This window comes from Puma concolor, chromosome C1, assembly GCF_028749965.1.
Source record: "Puma concolor isolate L17-30 chromosome C1, mPumCon1.1.hap2, whole genome shotgun sequence".
Lineage (NCBI taxonomy): Eukaryota > Metazoa > Chordata > Mammalia > Carnivora > Felidae > Puma > Puma concolor.
Genome location: NC_141674.1, coordinates 111,772,380 through 111,797,823, shown reverse-complemented (window position 1 = coordinate 111,797,823; position 25,444 = coordinate 111,772,380). Strand labels below are relative to the sequence as shown.

At 44.6% G+C, this 25,444-nt stretch overlaps 2 protein-coding genes across 8 annotated transcripts in view; one reads left to right on the top strand and one right to left on the bottom strand.

The window, feature by feature from the left end:
- Positions 1 to 3,525: 3,525 nt before the first annotated feature.
- Positions 3,526 to 25,444, bottom strand: part of WDR33 (WD repeat domain 33) — a 124,535-nt gene continuing 102,616 nt past the window's right edge. For 3 of the 7 annotated variants that reach the window (XM_086718305.1, XM_086718303.1, XM_086718308.1), the window contains 6 exons: positions 22,123 to 22,286; positions 21,918 to 22,010; positions 20,832 to 21,047; positions 13,991 to 18,638; positions 13,017 to 13,196; positions 3,526 to 4,421 (listed from right to left, as the gene is read on the bottom strand). In XM_086718305.1, coding sequence (XP_086574431.1) covers positions 18,462 to 18,638; positions 20,832 to 21,047; positions 21,918 to 22,010; positions 22,123 to 22,286 — 650 coding nt within the window. In that variant the 3' untranslated portion in view covers positions 3,526 to 4,421; positions 13,017 to 13,196; positions 13,991 to 18,461. Of the gene's footprint in view, positions 4,422 to 13,016; positions 13,197 to 13,948; positions 18,639 to 20,831; positions 21,048 to 21,917; positions 22,011 to 22,122; positions 22,287 to 25,444 lie in introns of all 7 variants that reach the window. The other 4 variants (XM_086718306.1, XM_086718307.1, XM_086718304.1 and 1 more) reach the window with 3 other exon arrangements.
- On the top strand, positions 14,144 to 16,980 carry SFT2D3 (SFT2 domain containing 3). Its single transcript, XM_086718316.1, has one exon. The coding sequence runs from the start codon at positions 14,192 to 14,194 to the stop codon at positions 14,846 to 14,848; it is 657 nt and encodes a 218-aa protein (XP_086574442.1). The 5' UTR covers positions 14,144 to 14,191; the 3' UTR covers positions 14,849 to 16,980.

Here is a 25,444-nt window from a genome sequence, read left to right as displayed (position 1 = left end):
GGTGACTATACTTATTGTGGGAAGCACTGAGCAATGGGTAGAATTGCTGAATCAACTCTAACCTGACACTAACCAAATCAAACTTGAAACTAACATATAATACTGTTTGCCAATTACACTTCAATAAAGAAATATGAAAAAGAAAACTTGTATCTCGTGGATTCTTGTTGGTGTGGTTCCTGTAAAACCAGCTGAACCATCTACTGGAAGGTGGTAGCAAAGATCAGATGTCAGGATCCTGGAGATCAGACATCTTAAAAGAAGGATGCCTAACTGGGAAAGGGAAATGTTAATACGAAAGCTTTTTGTAAATAAAGTACCAGGAGTTGAACCTTGAAACAATCTAGTCCAGTAAATTCCAAGAAGTTGGTGGAGGAAAATCTTTGTTACGCAGCAGCACTGCTTCCTGAGTTTCTGAAAGCTCCCACACTACCCTTGTCCAGGGAAATCCAGGTCATGAAGGGTCTGCTGCTGTGAGCAGTCCTTCCAGGTTTATAACAAGTCACCAGGCTTCAGCTTGCAGGGCTTCTCCAGATCCTGGGGAAATGGCCAGACGACCTAGAGACCCAAAAGGGATCTGGGTGATCAAGCTTTAATCTTGGTGATGCCAAGCCGGGTGGGAGTGAGAAAAACTAGAAATATTCATTGGGAGAGTTGTGGCCATGGAAGTGAAAATTTAGTAAGGATTGACAATTTGGGAAAGGTAGCAGGATCCTGTCCAAAGTGCAGGTAGGTATCAGAACCAATTCTTCCACACTGTCTAGGAGGTCAACTAAATCTCTACCAGACAAGAGAGAGTTTTATCTCCATCAGTTACCTGCAATTTACAGAAGGTGCAAAGTAGCTCAGAGACAATGAACAAGGCTTGAATCTGAATACCTGGAAGAATGCACTATGAACTGTGCACATAGTTTTCTACTGAAATAATGTTTTCCTTCATCTCCTCACTTCTGATTAAAAAATAATCTCAAAGTGACATTAGTCTTGATTACAAAATAAGGCTGGTCTCATTAGATTTGACATGGTTACTTTCACAGGGGCAGCAAGAATGGTCATTTACCACAGGCCTTCCTGAGTTTGCTGTGCTTCAAGTTTTCATAAGAAACCTCAGGAGCCTGGGGGCTCAGTCGGTTAAGCGTCCAACTTTGGCTCAGGTCATGATCTAACAGCTCGTGAGCTCAAGCCCCACATCGGGCTCTGTGCTGACAGCTCAGAGCCTGGAGCCTGCTTCAGATTCTGTGTCTCCGTCTCTCTCTCTTGCCTCCCCTGCTCACACTCTGTCTCTCTCACTGTCAAAAATATATAAAAATTTAAAAAATTAAAAAAAAAACCCTCACATTGTACTTTTAAAAGCTTTTTGGGGTGCTCCTTCGGTGCAGACCTGGTACCTCTTTTGAGAATCAGCAGCTGAGGAGATGCCAGCACTCACCATGGCCAATGCAAAGCCCAAGGAATCAAAACTGAGAACAAGATCATATTATTTTGAAGGTGGCGGGGCAGGATGGTTCTGTGGTGCAGCGTAAGATTAAGAGGCATACACACCACTTAGTAAACTGACGAAAGCCTACTGTGAATGACCGGGTTTGTCAGTGAGGCAGATCAGATTCCGATTTGATGGGCAGCCAATCAGTGAAATCCACACCCCCACACAGCTGGAGATGGGAGGATGAAGACACAGGTGAAGTGTTCTAGCAGCAGACCAAGGTGTCTACTACAAAGGGAACTTGCTAGCTTACTCCAGAACTCTGTTCCTCCAGACCAAGAAGACATTCTCAATGAGAAAGGCACAATTTGGTCCCACCATGTCCTGACCACCACAGTACAGTTTTCTCTATTTGTTCACATTCCCTCTCCCTACTCATTTGCTGTACATAAAGTGTGCACAAGCATCCTGCAATTTTTTTTAACTAAATGGTCAGTGGCATGTTTGGATCAGTATCAAATGGAGATGGGATGGGGAAAAATACTGTGAAAATGAAAAAAAATCTGTGAAAATGCCCCCCTTTCTCCATTAGTAGCATGCTCGTTCAGCTCCTATCTCTATATTCCGATAACTTATTTTGCTCTCACTGTTTAACAAAAAAAGAACACCATAAAAACCCTTGCATACTGGGGCACCTGAGTGGCTTGGTCAGTTAAGTGTCCAACTCCTATTTCAGTTCAGGTCACAATCAGGGCTCTGCACTGACAGCATGAAAGGATTCTCTCCCCCCCACGCTCTCTCTGCCCCTCCCCCACTTATTCTCTCTGTCTCTCTGTCTCTGTCTCTGTCTATCTCTCTCTCACACACACACATACACACAAAATAAAAATAAATTTAAAAAAATTTTGTACATCTTTGCATACCTTGTTTGATTAGAGAATTTTAATGTTTTTCATTTATCATTATAAAACCAAAGGCAATGTGATGACTTACTTGGAGATGACCCAGGTATCTATCTAGTGAACAGCCATTAATTAACTCAGTGTAGTATAACTCCAAGGGTTTAAATTACACAAACATCTTGGCAATTATCTTCAAGTGGACATACCCAGGAAACATAATTACCATTGAAATAAAGTTTGTCAGAATAATAATCTGACTTGGTTAAATCCAAACACATATGTTTCATAATCTTAAACAGGTAGTATAAATAATGCTAGCTTATTTGATCCCAAGATATGCATAAACTCAAGAAAAATATACCTAAATAGAATAAAAATATAAGCTTATGGGGTGTCTGGGTGGCTCAGTCAGTTAGGCATCCGACTTCGGCTCAGGTCATGATCTCCCGGTTTGTGAGTTCAAGCCCCGCGTCGGATTTTGTGCTGACAGCTCAGAGCCTGGAGCCTCCTTCGGGTTCTGGGTCTCCCTCTCTCTTCCCCTCCCCCACTCATGCTGTCTCTCTCTCTCTCTCTCTCTCTCTCTCTCTCTCATAAATAAACAAAATCTTAAAAAAACTAAAAAAAAATAAGCTTATATTATACCTAATGCTCAGAGACTACATAGCTGCTTTTATTAAACCAAAAATATTAAACTAAGTTTAAAAATATTAAACTAGTCTCATCTGGGGCTCCTGGGTGGCTCAGTCAGTTAAGTATCCGACTTTTGATTTCAACTCAGGTCATGATCTCACAGTTCGTTTGTGAGATCAAGCCCCAAATGTGGGGTGGGAAGGGGAATTCTTTCTCACCCTATCTCTCTGACCCTCCCCTGCTCTCTCTCAAAATAAATAAATTAATTAAAAAAATAGTCTCATTGGCCTAGTGTGAACTTGTTCTTAAACTATTTCTGAATTAATTTCTATATATTTCTTTCTTTTTGCTCTTTGAAAGCATTAAAATTTCGGGTTCCTTAACTTCTGGAAATTTTAACAATATTCCATTTATATAAGGTGATTAATTATCTCTAAGCTAATCAGAATAGAGCTCCTTTAATTTAGGTGATTTTATAATCTAATTTGGCAATACCATCCAGAAGTAGAAAAACCCCACACTCACAATAAGAAGTAAAGCCTTTCTGAACTACAGAGACAACCATCAATGTACAGATAGACATAGACAGATTGTTTATTATAGCTCTAATTCTAAAATTTCAGCCCTGGTCAACAGTAAACACAGGTTAACAGAATTCACTGCTCCATATCAAGAGCTGTTCTCTTCCCAATGGGTTTGAATCCTTAACTGATTTCAGCTCAACGTAGACAAACAGAAAACGGTAACAGACAAGATTTGCTGTCATCTTTTACCCAACAAAGACAAGATCTCTAGAACCTAAATGGTTATAGACCATGAAGCCAAAAGAAGTCAGGTCCAGAAATCAAGTGACTACTCAAAAAGAATCAAAACAGAATCCTTGCCATGCTACTGACAGACATGAATCCAGAGTGCAGGACCAGAAGTCAGACACACCTCTGGTCTCAAATCACCAGCCAAGAACAGAGAGGCTCATCATGTGGGTGGGGTAAACAGGGATCCCACCACAAGCTTGCTCCTATACAAATCATGCATCAAAACTGTCAAAAATAAAATGTACCAACAATTAACGAATGGTTTTACTCGGAATATTGCACTAGGGAGAATGTTCATTAAAGAACAATATCTCAAAAAGGAAGGAGTCTGGGGTTTTATAGAGCTAGGCAAAGGGTCATGAGGGAAGAGTGGTGGAGGTGAGCCCTGTCTCAGAATATGTGAAGACAGGGGGGAGTCTTTTACCAGAAGGTGAAGTTGTGGAGAATTTCTCAATTGTCACCGCCTTCCAGAAGCACAGGGTGCAGATAAAGTTCAATGTGATACACATCGAGGTCAGCTTTATATCTTTAGCTCTTGTAGAATTTACCCAGTTCTATGGAGTTGATCCCTCTCTTTCATGAGTCAGAAAACTCTGATATATCAGTTTCATCTTTTCCAGCTTCTTTAGGTGTAGACAGTGCAACTGTGAACTGAGAAAGCAAGTCCTCCATTTTTAAGACAAAAATCCATTTTAAAAGATCTTTTAAATAATATAAATTTTAGTTACGTTAGAATAAAATGTTAAATGCTAAAACAGTAACAGTTTTAGATTTTTAAAAAATGTAAAATGTAGACTAGCTGCAGCAATCAGACATAAAAAACAAATACAAGGCATCCAAATTAGCAAAGAGGAAGTAAAATTGTCTCTATTTGTTGATGATAAGATACTATATACAGAAAACTCTAAAGACTCCACCAGAAAACTATTAGAACTGATAAACAAATTCAGTAAGGTTGTAGAACACAAAATTAATATAGAGAAATCTATTGAATTTCTATACTCTCATAATGAAGTAGCAGAAAGAGAAATTAAGAAAATAACTACTATTTACAATTATACCCAAAAGAATAAAATACCAGGGAAGGGGAGGGGGAGGGGGAAGGGGAAGGGAAGGGAGGGGAAGGGAAGGGAAGGGAAGGGAAGGGAAGGGAAGGGAAGGGAAGGGAAGGGAAGGGAAGGGAAGGGGGAAGGGAAGGGAAGGGAAGGGAAGGGAAGGGAAGGGAAGGGGGAAGGGAAGGGAAGGGGGAAGGGAAGAGGGAAGGGAAGGGAAGGGAAGGGAAGGGAAGGGAAGGGGGAAGGGAAGAGGGAAGGGAAGGGAAGGGAAGGGGGAAGGGAAGAGAAGGGGGAAGGGAAGGAGGAAGGGAAGGGGGAAAGGAAGAATAAAATACCTGGGAGTAAATTTAAACAAATATGTGAAAGACCTGTACTCTGAAAACATATAAGACACTAATGAAAGAGATTGAAGATGACAAACACCTTCACATATGGGAAGACATTCCATGTTCATAGATTAGAAGAACAAATACTATTAGGGGCACCTGGGTGGCTCAGTTGGTTAAGTGTCCAACTTCATCTCAGGTCATGATCTCACAGTTCATGAGTTCAAGCCCCACGTCGGGCTCTGTGCTAACAGCTCAGAGCCTGGAGCCTGTTTCGGAATCTGTATCTCCCTCTCTCTCTGCCCCTCCCCAGCTTACATTCTGTCTCTGTCTCTCTGTCTCTCAAAAATGAATAAAACATTAAAAAAAGATTAAATTAAATAAATTTTTAAAAATAAATAAATAAAATAAACATTAAAATAAAATGTCCATAATGCCCAAAGCAATATACAGATCCAATGCAATCCCTACCAAAATACCAACAGCATTTTTCACAGAACTAGAACAAACAGTCTATAATGTGTATGGAACCACAAAAGACCCCAAATAGCAAAGCAATCCTGAGAAAGATAAAGTTGGAGGTATTACAATCCCAGATTTCAACTTACACTACAAAGTTATAGTAATCAAAACAGTATGGTACTGGAAAAAAACAGACACATAGATCAATGGAACAGATTAGAGACCAGAAATAAACCCACACTTACATGGTCAAGTAATCTATGACAAAGGAGGCAAGACTATACAACAGGGTAAAGTTAGTCTTTTCAATAAATGGTGCTGGGAAAACTGGAGAGCTACATGCAAAACAACAAAACCGGACCACTTTTTTGCACCATACACAAAAATAAATTTGAAATGGATTAAAGACAGGGGCACCTGTATGGCTCAGTTGGTTATGTGTCCAACTCTTGATTTTGGCTAGGTCATGGTCTCACGGTTCGTGAGTTTGAGCCCCAGGTCGGGCTCTGCACTGACAGTGGGATCTTGCTTGGGATTCTCTCTCTCCCTATCTCTCTGTCCCCCACCACCTCCCCCACCCTCACCTTGCTCTCTCTCTCTCTCAAAATAAATAAACTTAAAAAATGGATTAAAGATTAAAATGTGAGACCATAAAGCTCTTAAAAGAAAACAGAGGCAGTAATCTCTTGGACATCGGCCTTAACAACATATTTATGGCTATGTCTCCTCAAACGAAAAAAAAAACAAAAGGAAAAATAAACTACTGAACTATACCAAAATAAAAAGCTTTCTCACAGTGAAGGAAACAATCAGCAAAATGAAAAGGCAACCTACTGAATGGGAGAAGATATTTGTAAATTGTCTATCTTATAAGAGGTTAGTATTCAAAATATGTAAAGAACTTAAACACCAAAAAAAAAATCTGATTAAAAAATGGACAGAGGACCTGAATAGACATTTTTCCAAAGGAGACATACATATGGCCAACAGACACATGAAAAGATGCTCAATATCACTAAGCAGCAGGGAAATACAAATCAAAACCACCACGAGCTATCACTTCACACATGTCAGAATGGCTAGTATCAAAAAAAGAGATCAAGAAATAACAAATGTTGGCAAGAATGTGGAGAAAAGGAAGCTTCTGTGCACCGTTGGGGGAAATGTAAATTGGTTGCAACTGCTGTGGAAAACAGTATGGAGGTTCCTCAAAAACTTAAAATTAGAAATACCATGTGATCCAGTAATTCCATGAATGAGTGTCTACCCAAAGAAAACAAAACCACTAATTTGATAAGATATATGCACCCCTGTGTTTACTGCAGGATTATTTACAATAGCCACAATGTGGAAGCAACCCAAGTCTCCAGCAACAGATGAACAGATAAAGAATAGTGTGTATGTATATGTATATATGTATACATATATGCACACATATATATATAGTATGAATACTATACATACTAGTATGTAGATACTAGTAGAATACTATTCAGCCATAAAAAAGTATGAAATCTTGCCATTTGCAACTCCTGGATGGACCCAGAGGGTATTATGCTAAGTGAAATAAGCCAGAAAAACAAATAGCATATGATTTCACTTACATGTGGAATCTAGAAAAGAAAACCAACCAAGCAACCAACACACAGACTCTTGAAATACAGAGAACAAACTGATGGTTGCAGGAGGGGAGGTGGATGAGGGGACAGGTGAAATAAATAAAAGGGATTAAAAGGTACAAACTTTCAGTTATAAAATCAGTAAGTGATGGAGATGAACAGCACAACATAGGGAATATAGTCAATAATTTTGTGATAGCATTGTACGGTGACAGACGGTGACCACCCTTACCATGGCGAGCACTGCATGATGGACAGACTGTCAAGTCGGGTGCTTGGGGGGGCTCAGTCATTAAGGACCTGACTTCAGCTCAGGTCGTGATCTTGCAGTTCATGAGTTCTAGTCCTGCACTGGGTGAGCTTGAGCCCCGCTTCAGGTAAAACACGAGCCCTAGGTTGAGCTCCACTTCTTTCTCACTCTCTCTCCTTCTCTCTCTGACCCTCACTCACTTGCACCCTCTCTCTCTCAAAAAAAAAACAGAACAAAACAGAAACTGTTAAATCAGTATGTTGTACACCTGAGACTAATAGAACATTGTATGTGAATTTTATTTCAGTAATTTTGAAAAATGAAGAAAGGCCCAATAAACATATGGGCCTAATAAACAATAAAAGCAATGTACATAAAGATGTGTGTGGGATACCATTTTTAGTGGAAAAGTCCCATCACTAACACCATACTCCCTATTGCCTATTTCCTGTTTCATTTTTCCTTCATAGCAACACCAACTTCAAACATACTATATGTATTATCTAATATCATAACACATATTTTCTATTTATTATCAGCTTTTCTCTACTAGAATGCAAGTTCCTTGAAGGTAGAGATTGTTTGTATAATGATTGCTAATTCTCAAACCTTAGAATAGAGACTGCACTATAGTAGGCTCTTATAAAATATTTTTTGAATGAATCTCACATTGTCAAAACTTAAAAGAATGATAATGCTTAGTATTGGTGATGTTTTAGAGAAAAAGACATTCTCATATACTATTTTGTAGATAAACAGATGAATTTTGTACAGATTTGCCATATATAAAAAATGTAAATGTAGAAGTTTTTGAGAAAAAATTTTAATAATATTGCAAAAGAAGAAGATAGTGTGTATTTTTTTTAAGTTTATTTACTTATTTTGAGAGAGGAAGAGAGAGTGAGTGGGGCAGGGGTTGGGGGGCAGAGAGAGAGGGAGAATCCCAAGCAGAGAGAGAATCCCAAGCAGGTTCCGGCACAGTCAGTGCAGGGCCCGACGCAGGGCTCAATCTCACCTACCATGAGATTATGACTTGAGCCAAAATCAAGAGTCAGATGCTCAACTGACTGAGCCACCCAGGCACCCCGACAATGTGTACTTTTAAAAACTCCAAGTTCAGCACACAAGATCAGCTATGTTCACTGTCTGGCCCATAGAAAGGCACCCTCAGTTTAGCTTGTGTGTTTCCCCTGAGTCCTCCTTTGGAAGTAGGCAGTGCCTGCTTCTCTGCCCCCAGGTCCACCCACAAGGGCGCTGGTGCACAAGGGCAGACCCCCCATAGGCAACAGCAGGGGCGCCCTCAGGTTAAGCAAGCCAACCACCACAAAGCCTTGCTAAACAGTGAGAAATCCTGTCACGGGGCCTCCAGTTTTGCTGTGAGCCAGCTCCTGTGTGAGGTGGCCCATCTCCTTGGTTTCCCGCTGAAGCTGAAGGAGACAACCCAGGGGAAGGTCCCTGTTCAGGCAGCCCCTCTGCTGGGGCAGGCAGCAGGGTGCATGGTGCCCTCACATGGGACATTCAGCTACAGCCCTCTTGTGGGGGAACAAGCTGTCCCAGCCACACACTCTGCCTTTCACCAATGCCCACCAAAGCCAGTAGCAGCCCCCAGTCATGATGATCACCAAAATACCCCATTTCCAGTATGCTCCACACTGCACTGTCCAATACAGCAGCCACTGGCCACGTGTGGCTACTATAAACATGACTGGATTTATATAATTATATATGAATTGAAATACATTATGAAGTAATATATTTTATATATTACTTAGGTCCTATGTGTAAATCATAATATCATAAATAATGAATTAAAATTAAAAAGTTCAGTTCTTCAGTCTCACGAGCAACCTTCCAGGCACCCAGAGCTACATGTGCTTAGTGGCTACGAACCTGGACAGCACAGGTCCAGAGCATTTCTGCAATGACAGCAAAAGGTCTACAGGACAGCAGGTGTCTACAGGCTCTGCTGCCCCCCCCAAAGCCAGCCATCAGGATGGACAGGAGTCATCTGATCGGTAAGTCCTTTGCCACCCCTCCTGGGGAAGGTGAGCAGGGTCAGGCGATCTGGAGGTGATGGTGCAGCCCGGTGACCCTGTGGAGCCCTCTATGCAATGCAGTCTTCTGTGTCGCAAAGCGTGATGCTTACCCAACTCAAGATTAACAAGAAAATCCAACAAAACCAGGGCAGAGTGTTGGGGGCCAAGAAGGAGGGATGCAAAGAAATAAGACTTGAGAAGATCACAAGTATGTAAGCAGTTAGGTATTGCTTTTAGTAAATGAAAAAGGAAATTCCTCAAGGCCTTGGAGGTGTCACAGTCAGCGCACAGGAGACCACTGTGCTGTGTGGATCATGAAGGGGTGACCCAGAGGCAAGGGGCCTCAGGAAAGGAGAGGGTCAGCCCAGGGGCAGGGCCTGCATTAGCAAAGCCAGAGGAGTCACCCAGCTGCTGGGGCCCAATGGCCCCAGAAAGAGCCCCTCAGAGCAGGGTGAGAGCTGCTGGGGTCTAAAGGGGCAGGCCTAGAATGCCAGATAGGGAATCTGAAATTCAATTTTTAGAAGCAGAGGGGCTATTGAAGAATGTTAGGCACAAGAAGAAATGAGTAGAAGGGCCCCTGGGTGGCTCAGTCGGTTAACTGTTGGACATTGGCTCAGGTCATGACCTCAGAGTTAGTGAGTTCGAGCCCCACATCAGGCCCTGTGTTCACAGCTCAGAGCCTGGAGCCTGCTTCGGATTCTGTGTCTCCCTCTCTCTCTTTCCCTTCCCTTGCTCATGCTCTGCCTCTCTCTCTCTCTCTCAAAAATAAACATAAAAAAAATTAAAAAGATGGGGCGCCTGGATGGCTCAGTTAGTTAAGCATCCGACTTCGGCTCAGGTCATGATCTCGTGATTCGTGGGTTTGAGCCCCATGTCAGGCTCTGTGCTGATAGTTCAGAGCCTGGAGCCTGCTTTAGATTCTGTGTCTCCCTCTCTCTCTGTCCCTCCCCTGCTTACACTCTCTTTCTCAAAATTAAAGTAAAAACATAAAAAAAAATTAAAAAGAAAAGAAATGAGTAGACTTCACTTTTGCACAGAGAAGGTGGGTGCCAGCACATCGCTGTGCTGAAGGAAGAGTGAACTGGGCATTTCAGGGGGAGGCCTGGGCGGGTGCAGGAGGACATTACTGAGCAGGAATGGGCCACTGCAGACAGGGAAGGAAGGGAGATGCCACTCTGGAAACACCGCAAAGGAGCGTGGGTAACACCTGGAACTGCCTGGCTCTAGGGATGTCTCCCTTGAGGTAGAGATTGGATTTGGGGAGTGGGTTCTGCTTCCTTAGGTCAAGTTGAAAATCCTCAGTAAAATAAAAGGCTTGCTTCAACCCCCTTTCCCCTCTGGGTCATGGGAGCTGGGATCCAACTACAGTGGGAAGGGAAGAGCAGCCATCAAAAGAGACTGCTGGACACCCCCATCTCCAATGCTGTGAATTTTACTGTACTTGGCAACAGAAATGTCTGGTGACCTTGTTATGAACGATTTGGCTGACATAGTGGGATGAAGAGGGTTCAAGGAAGAACAGGGCTAAGTGGAGATGTGGGGTTGACAGATTCTTTAAATGAATTTTGCTGCAGTAGCTGGAGGGCAGGTGGTATCCAGGGATGGTTTCATTATGTCCTTCTATCAGTGCAGGAACCAAACCTGAACATATTGTCAGCTTTCATGCAATTCGATCCTAAGGAAGATCGCCTTGTGCATTAGGAAACCAGAACTTACAGCCCTGCTCTACCACCAACTTTTGGCTGGGGGTGGGGGGGGTGGGGGGGGTGGGGGGGGTGGGTAGGCAGGTTATTTAACTTCCTGGTATTCCAGTTTCCCCTAATCTGAGTAAACTGTCTTCTGCACCTCATAGCTGCATAAATGATTAGGAAAAAGTCATTTGTGGACCACTATTCTTTCTGTCTCTATCAATCTGACCACTTCATAGAAGTGGAATATTACAGTACTGGCCACTTTGTGACTGTCCTATTTCACCTAGCACGATTTTCTCAAGGTTCATCCATGTAATAGTATGTGTTAGAATTTCTTTCCTTTTACACACTGAATAGTATTTCATTGTCTGTATACACTACATTTTGCTTATCCACTCATCTTGGATGGACACTAGGTTGCTATTGTTAATAATGCTACTATTAACACGGATGTACAAGTATCTCAAGACCCTGCTTTCAATTCTTTTGGGTATATACCCATAAGTAGAATATTGGATCACATAGTAATTCTATTTTTAATTTTTTGAGGAAGCACCATACTGTTTTCCATAGCAGCCGTACCACCTTCTATTCCTACCAACAGTGCATGTTACAATTGCTCACATCCTGGCCAACACTTGTTATTTTCGGTGTGTTTTTTGAATGTTTATTTATTTATTTTGAGAGAGTGTGTGTGCATCCACAAGTGGGAGAAGGGCAGAGAGAGAATGTCAAGCAGGCTCCTCCACACTCATCTAGACCTGACATGGGGCTCTATCTTATAACCATGAGATCATGACCTGAGACGATCTTATAATCATGAGATCATGACCTGAGCTGAAATCAAGAGTTGAACACTCAACTGACTGAGCCACTCAGGTGCCCCAGTGTTTTGTTTTTATTTCATAGTAGCCATCCTAATGGTTTTGCTCATGGTTAGTGATCCAAGATGATCACCATTATTACCAAGTGCAGAAGAATTTCAATCTAAAATGAAACCAGAGGACAGGAAATGGACGTGCTCTCAGGAAAACAAAACTTAAGAACTGAAAAGCTGATTTCCTCTAAATCCTCAGTTTACAGAAGACAGAAATTTATCTCCTGACCAAGGAACATCCATCAAGGCTCTCTCCCCATCTGGGAACCAATGAACTTACCATTTGGACTCTGGCTGGATTCCCCCATCTTTGCACTCCTTGCCCATAAATACAGCCCACCACACCCCAAATACTTAGTGGGAGTCACCTGTAGCTTGCTAAAGTCTGCATTCCCCAAACTGTAATTCCTCTGCTTTTCCCAAATAAATTCAATTCTGATAATTCAAGCTTGCCTCAGTTTACCACTTTAGGTTGAGGTAACAAATCATAATGTATGTTGAGAAAGAATAATGTATATCAGGATGCAATCAGACAGAAAATATTAAAGAGAATTTAATGGGGACAACGGTTACACAAGTAACAGAAAGGCTGAGAAGCCAGAGATGACACCAGCAGAAAGCCATGAACACCTGCCTCTTCCTAGGGTAGAGGAGGAAAGAGCATTACCTGTCCATTAGCTAGCGTCATGTTCTGTCACTGTGGGGAAGCTAGTACCAAGGTGATGAGGGGAGCTGTAGTGCAGCCAAAAGAAAATACCCCGGCTTCTCTGCATCAGTGCCTCTGAAGCCAGGTGACAGAGGATTACTGGGAACAGCTATAGAGGTAGGCACTGCCTCTCATCCCCGGTACAAAGGAGTGTAGGGTACGAATGGTCTTCTGGGGCAAGCAAGCCAAAGGCCTGCCCAACAACAGACTGCTGTACAACTTACCGGTACTGTCCTTTACATTACAAAAGGACTTCCATATCATCATATTTAAGTTTGCAGGAGCTATTTATGAAGTCTAGCAAAATAGGTGTTTCAGTCGATGGCTTCAGGCCAGATCCCTCTCAAGCACCTTTACTACACCAGAATTGACAGCTTTGTGCATTTGCAGCAGCCTTTCAAGTCCTAGAAAAAGGGAGACAAAAGAGACCCTGTGCTTGAGTTGCTGGCACAGCCTTAAACAAATAAACTTTCACAACTGGGAAAGGTGAGAATGTCAGCCGTAGGCAGTTGCAGGTGTGGCTAGATCTGAACGTCCAGGAGCAGGAATTAGCCAGGTGGAAACAAGAGAGCACAGAAACCATGGAGGAGACCTGCTGGGTGTGACCTTTGTGAGTAACCCCAGACAGGCTCTGAGGAAGAGCAGGATCCCTGGGAGCCACCTCAGAACAGATCTAGGAATTGACTGAAGTATGGGCAAGCTTATCACTGATCTGCCCATAAATCAGGAGACCGGGACCCAAAGACGCCAGGAGCACAAAAAGGTGAACCAAAAATATAAGGCAGGGGGACCAACAAGTCTTGCACATAGGTCTTGAAGGAGTCAAGAAGCCTCTGATGAAATGGGGAACAGAAGATAAGCAAGTAGGTGGGGGGGTGGGGCGGGGGGTAACTCTTCATTTATCAATTCCGGAAGCTTTCCCAAAGAAACCACGTAAGTCCTGAGCTCTAAGCTTTCTTAAAAATTAATTTATGAAGAACTGCAGATTAGCATACAGTGTTAAGTAATACGGAGATTCTCCCAATGGCAACATCTTGCAAAACTACAGCACGGTACTGATACCCATAAGCTCAAGATACAGAACTGTTCCATCGCCACCCCAAGGGTCCCTCGTGTATCCTTTTATAGCCACAACCCACCCCGCCCCACAACTAACTTTTAATGACAGGACATAATCCAGACAGTTAACAGCTCCCACCTGGAACAGTTAGCCTGGGCCGCTGCTAACCCAGACAGAAGTCTGCAGAGGGGCGGCCCCGCCCCTTTCACGCAAGCTGCAGGCCCCGCCCCCCCGCCGGGGCCGACCAACAGCCATCTGGAGACGAGCCGCTTCCGTCAGCGACCGAGAAAAACCGGAAGTCGGCGCCAGTCTTCCCCTCTCGCGGCCGCTCCGGCCAAAATGGCGGACCTCCATCGCCAGTTGCAGGAGTACTTGGCGCAGGGGAAAGCCGGCGGGCTGGCGGCCGCGGAGCCGCTGCTCGCTGCGGAAAAGGCGGAGGAGCCCGCGGCGGGGGACGGGCCGGCGGGGGCGTGGCTGGGCCGCGCGGGTCTACGCTGGACGTGGGCGCGGAGCCCCGCGGAGCCAACGGCGGCAGTGACCTCAGCGTGCTTTCCCAGCGTGACGCGCGCGCAGCGGCTGGTGGCGTGCGGCGTGTGCCTGCTGCTGGCCGCGCTCTGCTTCGGCCTGGCCACGCTCTACGCGCCCGTGCTGCTGCTGCGCGCCCGCAAGTTCGCACTGCTCTGGTCCCTGGGCTCTGCGCTGGCGCTAGCTGGCGGCACGCTATTGCGGGGCGGCGCGGCGTGCGGGCGCCTGCTGCGCGGCGAGGAGACGCCGTCGCGGCCAGCGCTGCTCTATGTGGCCGCACTGGGCGCCACGCTGTACGCGGCGCTCGGGCTGCGCAGTACGTTGTTCACGGCGCTAGGCGCCTGCGTGCAGGTGGCCGCTCTGCTGTCCGTGCTATTCGGTCTCTTGCCCCGAGGTGCGGTCACCGCGCTGCGGCTAGCGATCGGGCGCCTGGGCCCGGGAGCCGGCCTCGCCAAGGCGCTGCCGGTGTGAGAAGCCCCGGGGCCCGTGCTGTCGAGCAAGGGCGGACGGAGGTCCTGTACGGAGGCGACGCGGAGCCCGGTCCCGCGACGCGACGTCGGAAGACCACCGGGAGCCGGTCCCTGGCGCGGCGCGGACGGAGCCAAGGACTGCGCCCGCCGTCTTCCAGATCGCGCTGGGTAGAGGCTGCTCCGTTGTTGTGCCACCGAACCTGTCACCTTTGAGCAGCTGTTCTAAAACTGAGACTTGAGCCGCCTCGGAAGCTTTTCGGTTTCAGCGTCTTCCGCCTTACTGTTGCATGTGCTATGAAATCGGGATGTTGTGGTTGGCTTGGTGAGAGTACTGCTGTGAAACACTCACGGTAAATTGCTTTTGCGTTAACCGTGGTCTTAGATTGAGCGCAGTAAAAAATGAATGGCTCTTCAGTTTTAATTAGCTGCCCTTGTGACTTTTCTCAGACTTCTACCTTTTGTCGTTTCAGAAATCCAGTGGTAGATTGTAGTAGCTTAGCTACAATACCCTTTTCTTTGGCTCTCGAAAATTTATTCTTCCTCATTCAATGAGTGGATTCTTAAGGGATCAAATTAAACACTAAATTTAGCCACCAGGTTTTTATTTAAGTACTTTAGTTAAGACCGTTTACCTCGGTTTTTCTTTTCTTTTTTTTTTTTTTTCAGTGAAATTGTAAATATGGTGCCTTATAAAATTGAAGAAAAATTGGTTTTGTATTAGACATGAAAGCGATGGACCAAAAAGTAAATGCCCCAAGCATGACCTGTCGATGATGCTATGAGAGGTCCCTGGGCAGAACTGGGTTGGGGACTCCTGCCAGACAAGAGACTTCTACATGCAAAGTTCTGTATTTGACGGAAATCGTGGATTTCTACAAGTCCTAATTTATCATTCCTAGTTTTACTACCTGCTTTTTAAAGTGCAATTTATATTTTGTAGGCTGATTCTAATGCAGTGTAAGATGCTTTTCATATCTGACACGTTGCCTCTTAGGTTCAGCATTTACTCTTGTCTTTGACTTCATTGCATACCCTAATGTATTGCCAAAAAGTTCGGACTCAGTATTCTGATGAGTCCAGAAAACATGTTTTGTTAGTAGCTCTATATTAACTAGAAAGTAAATGTACTTAGGATTTTCAAATTCTTTATCAGTGGGTCTCAGTTCACATCAAAATTACTTGAAGAACCAGATCAATTCAGCCAGAATCTGGAGAGGGGCGGCGGGGAACCCAGGCCTCAGTAATTTTTTTAGAGCTCTCCAGATGATTCCCTTGTTCAGCTAAGGTGGAGAACTACTTTTCTGTGCACTGGATTGCACAGTTTGAAAATAATTATTTTCTGGGGCTGGATTCCACTTTGCCTAAACAGGTGTGTCAGGCAGCAATAGAGCATTGCCTCCTTTTGCTCAATATTTATATTCCTAGATCCTGATCAGTGTCCTAATCCCTGCCCCAACTTCATGGGGGCTCTGCACCCCAGTATTCTCTAAGAATTACTGCCTTGTTCCCCTTTCAGTAAACAGGGCTACTTACCTACCTCAAGAGGAACAAACAAGAGGGTGTTTGTAGTAAAAGCACATGTTTTTAGACGGACTTTTTTTTGTAATTGGAAAAAACTTGTGCCATTGGCTGCTCCTTCTATCCCCTAGTTAAATCTCTGTCGTAGTTCTCAATTTCTCTAGAATTTGCACAGCTGAAGATCTGACAGTGTTTAGCCCATTTTTATGTTGATGCTGTTATGGTTTTTTTTAATTGTTTTCCCAGCATTTTCTCAAGAATTCAAACACCGAAAATGTAGCGTTTATAAAATTCAAAGCACAATACCTTGTATGTACTTGGTAGTAATGTTCTAAAAGTTCCTAAGTATTCAGTAAATTACAGTGTAAAGATTGCAGTTTTTTTTAAAGGAATTCTTTCTCAAAATGTGATGTGGTTATGTTTGCTGAGGTACTGTATTGTTTAAAGCTGAAGCCTAAAATGTTACGATGGTAAAGATCTTAGCACATGAATCTCAGAAAAAGCCTCTCAATATGGGTTTGGTCCCTGGATCCCATTTTAGTTTATCGGAATTTGATTACAACTTCTTAAGCTGTGCCAGTGGAGGACAAATAAAGAACGTCCCACAAACTTGAAGCATTCTGGAGCCTCCTAATCGTGTGTTTACACTGACATGCTGGTAAACGTCCTTATATTTCAAAACAAAGTGAAAATTATTCACTTGTAGTCTCTAGGTTCTAGCACCCTGAAGAGCAGTGTGTGTGCAGAAATAACATACCTTTTGCTATGTTTTACATTGATAGGGAACCAATTAAGAGGGGTTTGTTATCTGTCCACCTGTGCCAGCATCCCTGTCTAGGCAAACGCTGAGACTCCCAGCATCAATGAACTGGCCAGGTCAGCTGGTCTCCAGTACCAAATTGAAGCTGGCAAAGTAATAAGATGTTAGGGCGGCCACGGGAATATCCTTTGAGTAATAGTTTTCTTATAAAAAACAAAGTGTGTGTAGAGAAAATATGGGGTTATCAAAACTGAACTTTTGCTTCCAATCCAAACCGGGCCAAATGTTAACATTTATTTAAAACTAAAGGAGTTTGTTGGGGATGAGAACTTCCTGGCTTTAAGCTAGAACTATCCCCTGCCTTAAACACTGGTAGGAGAGAAAGTTTTGCAAAATTGTTTAGGAGATATTTGGTCTATTCCTTAAACAATTTGTGACATGATGTACAGTAATCAGAAGGGTACATGTAGTTAATTTCTGGCTTACATCAGGTTCCTCGCATCAGGAACAAGAGAATTCAAGTCTAAGTGTGATTACCAGGAGATGCACCCAAGGGCAAACCCCTACTTGCACAGCCAGAAGATTTTTTTTCTTTGGAGTAGAATTTTCCACCTGCCAGAGCTGGTGGGTAGCTAAGGCTTTGGATCCACATCAGACTGTGTTATAGTTTCAAAGTATTTCTCACTCTTACAAAAATAAGTGTGACAGAATAGGTAGAGGAGGATTTAAGACAAAGTTCACAGATAAAGTTAACTTCGACGGCTTAGAGGTACCCATCAAGTGTGCTCACAGATACAAGCTGTAACTATACACCCCTCAGCAGCCTGGGTGCGGTGGGAACGAAGGGTTCCTTAAGGCAAGCATTTCACAACTAGTTTTCTGTTATTTCTTGCATAAATCACATTCTGTATTCATACAAAAACAACTTAATGTTTTTCTCTGACAAACTGTACATATAGAAACATTTCCAATTGGACATGAACTTAAATTTGTGGAGGCTCCATGTCGCGTGACACCTAAAAAAAAAAAAAAAGATTCCAGCTTTTCTCTTCACAAACAGTGGGAGTCAGGGCAGTGAGGGTGGACAGGACAGAACGAGGCCGGCCACTCTGGGTCGCCAGCAGCAGTCTTCATCTCGACCTCATTAGGGGCTCCTGGGCTTCAGCTGCCCCAGAAAAAGTTCAGGGCTACATGGTGCAGGCTTCCTTTTGTTTCTCTTGGTAAGTCCACAAGAAGTTCTTAAATACTGTCCAGAGAGGCCTTGGGATACTCAGCCCCAACTTCTACCGACCCCTTCCACCACCCCTTGAAGCTCCTCGCCGTGGCGGGCCAGAGTTCATGTTACTCCCTCTACCCCAGTTACTGCTGCTACGGCCCCCTCTGGAAGGAGTACCGCTGCCCGGAGGGCCCCCAAAAGGTTCATCTCTGTGGTAGCCGTCGTGGTGATCCCCATCCAAGGAGCTGGAGCGCCCAGATTTTGGCACTCTCTGGGAAGGTCCTGGGCCCCCTCGGCCTGAAAGAAAACAAATTGATTTCACATGTTACTTTTTTATATCAGAGACTGTTAATCTAAGTCCTGGTGCAAACTCTTAATGGTGATAGTGGAAGGAACACTCTGGGTCTTTAAAACAGAGTTCTGAGGACATGAGCAGTGGCACTTGGAGGGTTAGAAGTCGTGCCTCCACCCTCTGGTCACCACTGTCGCAATCCCACCCAGCTTGGGGCTGTGTTCCTCAGTAACCACACATGCTCCCCGAGGCTGTGTGATGGACAGGACAGGAAACCCAAGGTAAACACGGAGCACCTCTGAGAGCCACAGACCACGCTGGGCCACGTCTCTAGCAAGTGTATCTTCACTCTCTTGTGCCACCAGGGGTTATTCTGTTCTGGGGAGACTTGAAAGGCAACTAAGAACTTTGGAAGCAACTAAAAAATACAAACTGTTGATGTTAATTACAATGTGTTATCATTATCCCACAGCTGTGGCATTTTTGTTTTCTTTTAAATAGTAAAAGTATTTCTTTAAAAATAAGCAATTAAAAAAAGGAAAAAGAAAACTCAGCTTTCAGAATTATTTCTCCCAGGGATAGGTTTTTTTTGTTTAAATTTTTTTCAATGTTTATTTTTGAGAGACAGAGCATGAGTGGGGGAGGGGCAGAGAGAGGGAGACACAAAATCCCAAGCAGGCTCCAGGCTCTGAGCTGTCAGCACAGAGCCTGACACAAGGCTTGAACCACAAACCCTGAGATCATGACCTGACCCAAAGTAAGACACTTAACCAACTGAGCCACCCAGGCGCCCCCTCTCCCAGGGATAGTTTTATCTGTTCCAGACTTGGACACAAAAACCTTTTAGGTATATTAAAATTCTGACTTAAAAAAATTTTTTTTCTCATGAGCTGAATTTGGTCATATATCCCATAATGTACTATCAGAAAACAACTGCCAACTTTATTTTGTCTTAATGTTTTTTTAATTTTTAATGTTTTTTTTTGTTTTGTTTTTGAGAGAGAGAGAGAGAGTACAAGCAGGAGAGAGGCAGAAAGAGAGGGAGACAGAAACCAAAGCAGACTCCAGGCTCTGATCTGTCAGCACAGAGCCCAATGTGGGGCTTAACCATGAACTGTGAGATCATGATCTGAGCTGAAGTCAGACGCTTAACCAACCAAGCCACCCAGGCAACTCTTTTTTGTCTCAAAATTTTGAATGGAATGTGAACAAGGAGGTTAGGAAAGCTAGCCAAAGGGGAAATGTTGGCTTCTTTTCCTACAAAGTGTAGCCCAGACCCACCTGAAGGTGACTGGGCAGAGAAGATGTCGTTTGGAAGTCATTTCCACACTAGCCCTATGGCCTTGGCTCGGGACCCACAGGTGTCCTAAGTGCCCGTACTGACCAGCAAAAAAATGTGTGCTTAGGTAGGGAGACCTACCAGTGACATGAAGTAGCTTCTGAGGGTTTTGCTTTGAGAAGAACCACCAAAAACAAAAAGCACAACTTTGTAATGAAGAGACTGTAAATATGAGGCAGGTTAACTGGGCTTGCTTTCTAGCAGCCTCCAAACTACCACATATGCAGTGGCCCAGCCTAATCTGAGACCACATGGTGGCTACTGTTCCTGGCTAAAAGTGCTACGTCCAAAATAAAGTTCCCAAGTTTCACGCTGTAGAAGTAATCTACTGCCCCTGAAAACACCCCTTCTGGACCATATTCCTCAAAGTCTTTGTGACTCTGAGCATCAGCAGTTCCTTCCAGACCTGGGAAACACAGAAGCTGGGAGAAGACCATTGTTCCTGCCACCAAGGAAAGCCTGGAGGGCCGGGAGCAGCCAGAAGCAGACAACACATGTGCCAATGAGAGCACGAGACACCCTGCTCTGGGGTACCCTAACGAACAGCAGGAGTGGAAGCCTGAAGGAACCAGGGAGGGGACTCTCGGAAGCAAGTGAAGGAGGCTAATGCAGAGGATGAGCCTGCAGTCACAGAGTGAGGGCTCAGACTGTTGGTGTGAGCCCCAACAAGCTGTATCTGTAGCACATTTGGGGACATGTGCCTTTATACAGCCCAAGAACTGGAGAGGAGAATGGAGGAAGGACCCTGGGTATCCTGCCCAGAACGGATAGAACAGGAACACGGGGATGGGGCTGGCCTGTGGCCCCGCAGCCTTCTTGACAGAGCTCCCACCACTGTTGATCACTGGCCTCCACTGACCTTTGCCTCCTCGATCCTCAGACGGACCCCCCGGGGCTTCCATTTCTCTGTGCTCCGAGGTCCCCGGCCCGTCGTGCCAGGGGCGCTTTCGGGGTGGCAGGGATGCCATGTCCATGCCCTGCAGAGAAGAGGAACGTTCTCTGCTAGCTGGGGAATGACCGTCGTGAGGGGGATGATCAGGGCGCGGAGCATCACGGAAATGTTCATGACCTGGCCCTGAAACGGGAGACACAAGGCTAAGCATCTGACAATCTTCTAGTGTGACCGAAAGCAGGTGGAAATCATACTATTTAGTACCAACTTGAGAACCAATGTTCATTCATGCAAGAAAGGTATGCTGAACACCCACCTAGGCCACATCACGAGTACATAAAAAAAGGTCAAGATCAGAAATCAACGTACCTCTTAAAATAAGAGACAGGCAGCGTCCAGAAAAGTGGTTCTCAGACTTTTTAGTCTCAGGATGTCTTTACACTCTTAAAAATTACTGAGATTTAATTTATGAGACTTATATTTCATAAAATTTGCCATACTAGCAATTAAAGCTGAGAAAACTTTAATGCATTTAACTATATTTTCTGAAAACAAAGCCACTTCGTGGAAAGAATGGTAATGTTTTCTATTTAGACAAACCCCTCTGACATCAGGCTCAGAAGAAGAAAGGTGGATTCTCCCAGCCGTTTCTGCACTCAATCTACTGCAATAAAATGCTGCTGCCTCAAGGATCTGAAGACAATCCATCTTCCCATGGAGATGTGAGTTAGAAAAGAGAGGACCTGGGGGCACCTGGTGGACTCAGTTGGTTAAGCGTCCGACTCTTGGTTTTGGCTCGGGTCATGATCTCATGGTTTGTGAGTCTGAGCCCCGCATCTGGCTCTGTACTGACAGTGAGGAGCCTGCTTGGGATCCTCTGTCTCCCTCTCTCTCTGCCCCTCCCCCCACTTGGTCTCTATCTCTCTCTCTCTCTCTCAAAATAAATAAACAGTAAAGAAAATGGACCTGGTGGGCCCCCAGAAGTCCCCAGACCGCACTCTATGAGCGGCTGGGCTCGGATCACCAGAAGCCACAGCAGCTCTCCTTCCTTACCTGGCTCTCTATTTCCATCCCAGGAGTCTGGTTTCCGTCCTCCTTCAAAGCGAGGGAACTCATCAGGAGTGGGGAGCAAACCCTTCCTTCCTCCTACACATGGGAACAACACAACAGCACACTCACAGACCATTTCAGGTGTGTCCCTAGCGGCAAACTCTCCAGCCCATCCTTGCCAAGCCCAGCATCCTCAGCACACACTCACCTCGCGGGGTACCCCGACCTCGACCTCGGAGATCTCTTCCTCGGGCCGATTCATCAGAAGGATCAAAATTCTCCTCTGGACCAAAGTCTTCAGGACCAGGAAAGCCATCCCTACCTCGGGGCGGGGCACGGCCTTCATGTCTTGGGGGTGCTCCTCTTCTAAAGCTGTCAGGGAAAAGCAGCAAAATATCCGCCCGATGAAACCCCTCACAGCTCTTGAGTTCATGTTTCAAAGAAACATAATGGTGTAAGAAAGTATGATATTAACGTTAAATGGGAGGAAAAACAAAATAAAATTATGTGTTTTTTTTTTAAGTACAGATTTTATAGTCCCAATATTAAAGGCAAAAACAGGAAGGAAAATGTAGGGTTATGTTCATTTTCTCCGAAAGCTTTTAGGAGTAATGAAAGCAGTGAATACGTTTTAAGTGCTAATAATCATGCTTTCACTTTCAGATTTCATTTCATCCTCAGCACCCCATTATTAATTCCATTCTACCCATGAGTACACTGAGGCACAGAGAGGTAATGTCATTTATTTATGACACACTGTAAGTGTTGGGATTTGAACTCAGCCAGTCTTGACTCCAGCCCATGCTCTTTTACCACTGCCTTCCCAGTATTTTTCATGATCATTTACAATCAGAAAAGGGAGGGTACAGATTTATGACTGCCAACTGTACCAGACTCATTTGGGAACATCTGCTCTCCCGTCTGCCCTAGCCCACCGCTTCTATGCAGGGCTGGCCATGAACTTCACCCACAGCTCCACTCCACAGCTGAGTGCTGTACAGGCAGGCACTTGGCAGCCCCCACACTGGCTAGCTGGCAGCCTAGAGCCCTGGCTGGCGGACAGGTTCAGTGTCCCTCAGGATTCTGGACCGGAGGCCAAGTTGGCCAAGAGTACTGCCAAAGCACAGCCATTACAAGAAGAGTGTCTGAGCCAGAGGAGGCCTGTGGGGAAGCAGAAAAGGGGCCTACAAGCAGAAATGGGGCATGAGCACGTGGAGAGAGGCCTTGGAGCTGGAGAATGGGTCAAGAGGAGTGAGGGCACAGGGCCAGTCTGCGCGAGCAGCCAGGCCTTTCACTTTTCTTGAGTCTCCATTCAGTTATCTTTTACTCCAACGTTTCACTTTGCAAAATTCCAAACCAAGAACACAGTTAAAAGAACAGAACAAACACCCAAGTGTCCTTCACCTAGACTGATCAGTTCTCTTCATTTTGTTTTTTTAGATTCATCAGTTCTTAGGATACTGCCATGTGTACTTTATCTTCTCTCTCCATCTACTTCCAAATCCACTTTCTAAGCCATTTCAAAATCAGTTGCCAACAACATGACCCTCATCCCTAACACCTCAGTATGTTTCTTCTAAGTACAAGGACTTTCTCCTACAGAACAATACCATTACCACTTGAATAACATGGAATATTCTTTAATACAGTCCAATTCAAATTTCTCCCATTGTCCTCAAAATGTCCTTTATAGTTGTTTTTAAATATAGATTTCAATCCTGATCACATACTGTTATTTAGTGGCCCTGTCTCTGGTCTACTTTATCTAGGACCTTCCTATATTTGATCTTTCATGATCCCAGCATTTTTTAAGATTACATCCAGATAAAACGAGGCGCCTGGGTGGCTCAACTGGTTGAGCATCCGACTCTTGATTTCACCTCAAGTCATGATCTCACCGTTCATGAGATCCAGCCCCATGTCAGGCTCTGCACTGAGCATGGAGCTTGCTTAGGATTCTCTCTCTGTCTCTCTCTCAAAAATTAATAAATATTTTTTAAAAAAGATTCTCTCTCTTTCCCTCTTGACTCACACACATGCACTCTCTAAATTAAATTTTAAAATTAAAAAAAAAAATCCATCTAGGTATTTTACAGAATGTACCACAATTTAAATTTATCTATTTCCTCATGACTAGACTCAAGTTAAACCTTTTGGACAAAACTGCTTATACTGTCTCAGTGATGCCGGGTTGTCTGCCTGTTTATGAGGTAAAAGTGGTGTGCTGAACCAAATTTCACTGTTGCAAATGTACACTTTCTTTCCTTCACAATTAAGGAATCTGTGGAGTGATCTATACAGGGTTTTAGTGTAAAAAGAGCTTTCCCTTTTCCACTCCAGCTATCTTTTTTAAGAACTGTCTTGGTCCTGTGGACCTTGACGACTCATGCTCCTGCAAGCAAAGAGGGTGTGCCCGGGACACTGGCTGAAATAACAACTAAACGTAAAGGTGGAATTGGCCAAAAGGAGATGAGTGGAGCAGGAAAAGTACAGCAGAGGGCGCTGTCTCCCTGGGACAGAGTCGGGGAGAATCCCCACGCCCCCAAACACCACAGGACTGGCCAGGCAACCATTACAAGGCTGCCCTAGTTACGACAAGAGAATCTAATGTGCCCTCATTAGAAAGTAGCTCCTATCAAGGACTTAACGTGTCCTCCGTAAAACTTGTACGTTGAAGCCCAAATCCCCAATGGGATGGTATTAGGAGACAGGCCTGTGAGGGGTAATTAAGATTAGGGGAGGTCATGGGCATGGGGGCTTTGTGATGGATCAGTGCCCTGGTAAGAAGGACACCAGCAAGGGCTTGCTCACTGTCTCTCTACTGTGCAAGGACACAGGGAGAAGGTGGCTGGCTGCCTGCAAGCCAGGGAGATAAGTCTCACCAAAAACCCACCCTGCTGGACCTGGACCTGTGACTTCAAGCCTCCAGAACTGTGAGAAAATAGACTCATGTTATTTAAACTTCCCCAGTCCTTCGTATCTTGTTATGGCAGTATGAGCTGATGAGTACATCCCCGAATGAACTGACCCTTCTCAAATACCTCTCCCCATTTGACAGATTCACTAATTCAACAGTTACTGAGCACCCATGCTGTGTCACCATTACTGCTCTGGGTCCTGAGGCCACAGAGGTACAGAAACAAAGCCCCTGCCCTGGGGAAGCGGTCATGTTCCTGGGAGATACACATAATAAGAAATAAACACATTGCTTAATGTCAAGCAGTGCTAAGTGCTATGAAGAAACAGGAAGCAGGGTGAAAGAACTGGGGTGAGAGGAGGAGGGCTCTGACTGCAGTGAGCCACAAACGTCTGCAGGACTGTGCTCCAGGCAGAGAAAACAGCACACACAACAGGAGCAGGAGCACCTCTGGCGTATTTGAAGAGTGATGTTAAGAGCACTAGGCTGTGGGTCTGTCGTTAACAGATGAAATACAATACAAACTGAGGCACAGTAAAATCTGAAACTGAACAAGGTGCAGAAGATTCAGGAAACTGGTGAAGGTTATGCTGATGCCAAAGCCACTGGAGAT

Bases quoted from the DNA above. Each gene is read 5' to 3' on its own strand.
- SFT2D3 (XM_086718316.1), top strand. From the start codon at position 14,192: ATGGCGGACCTCCATCGCCAGTTGCAGGAGTACTTGGCGCAGGGGAAA.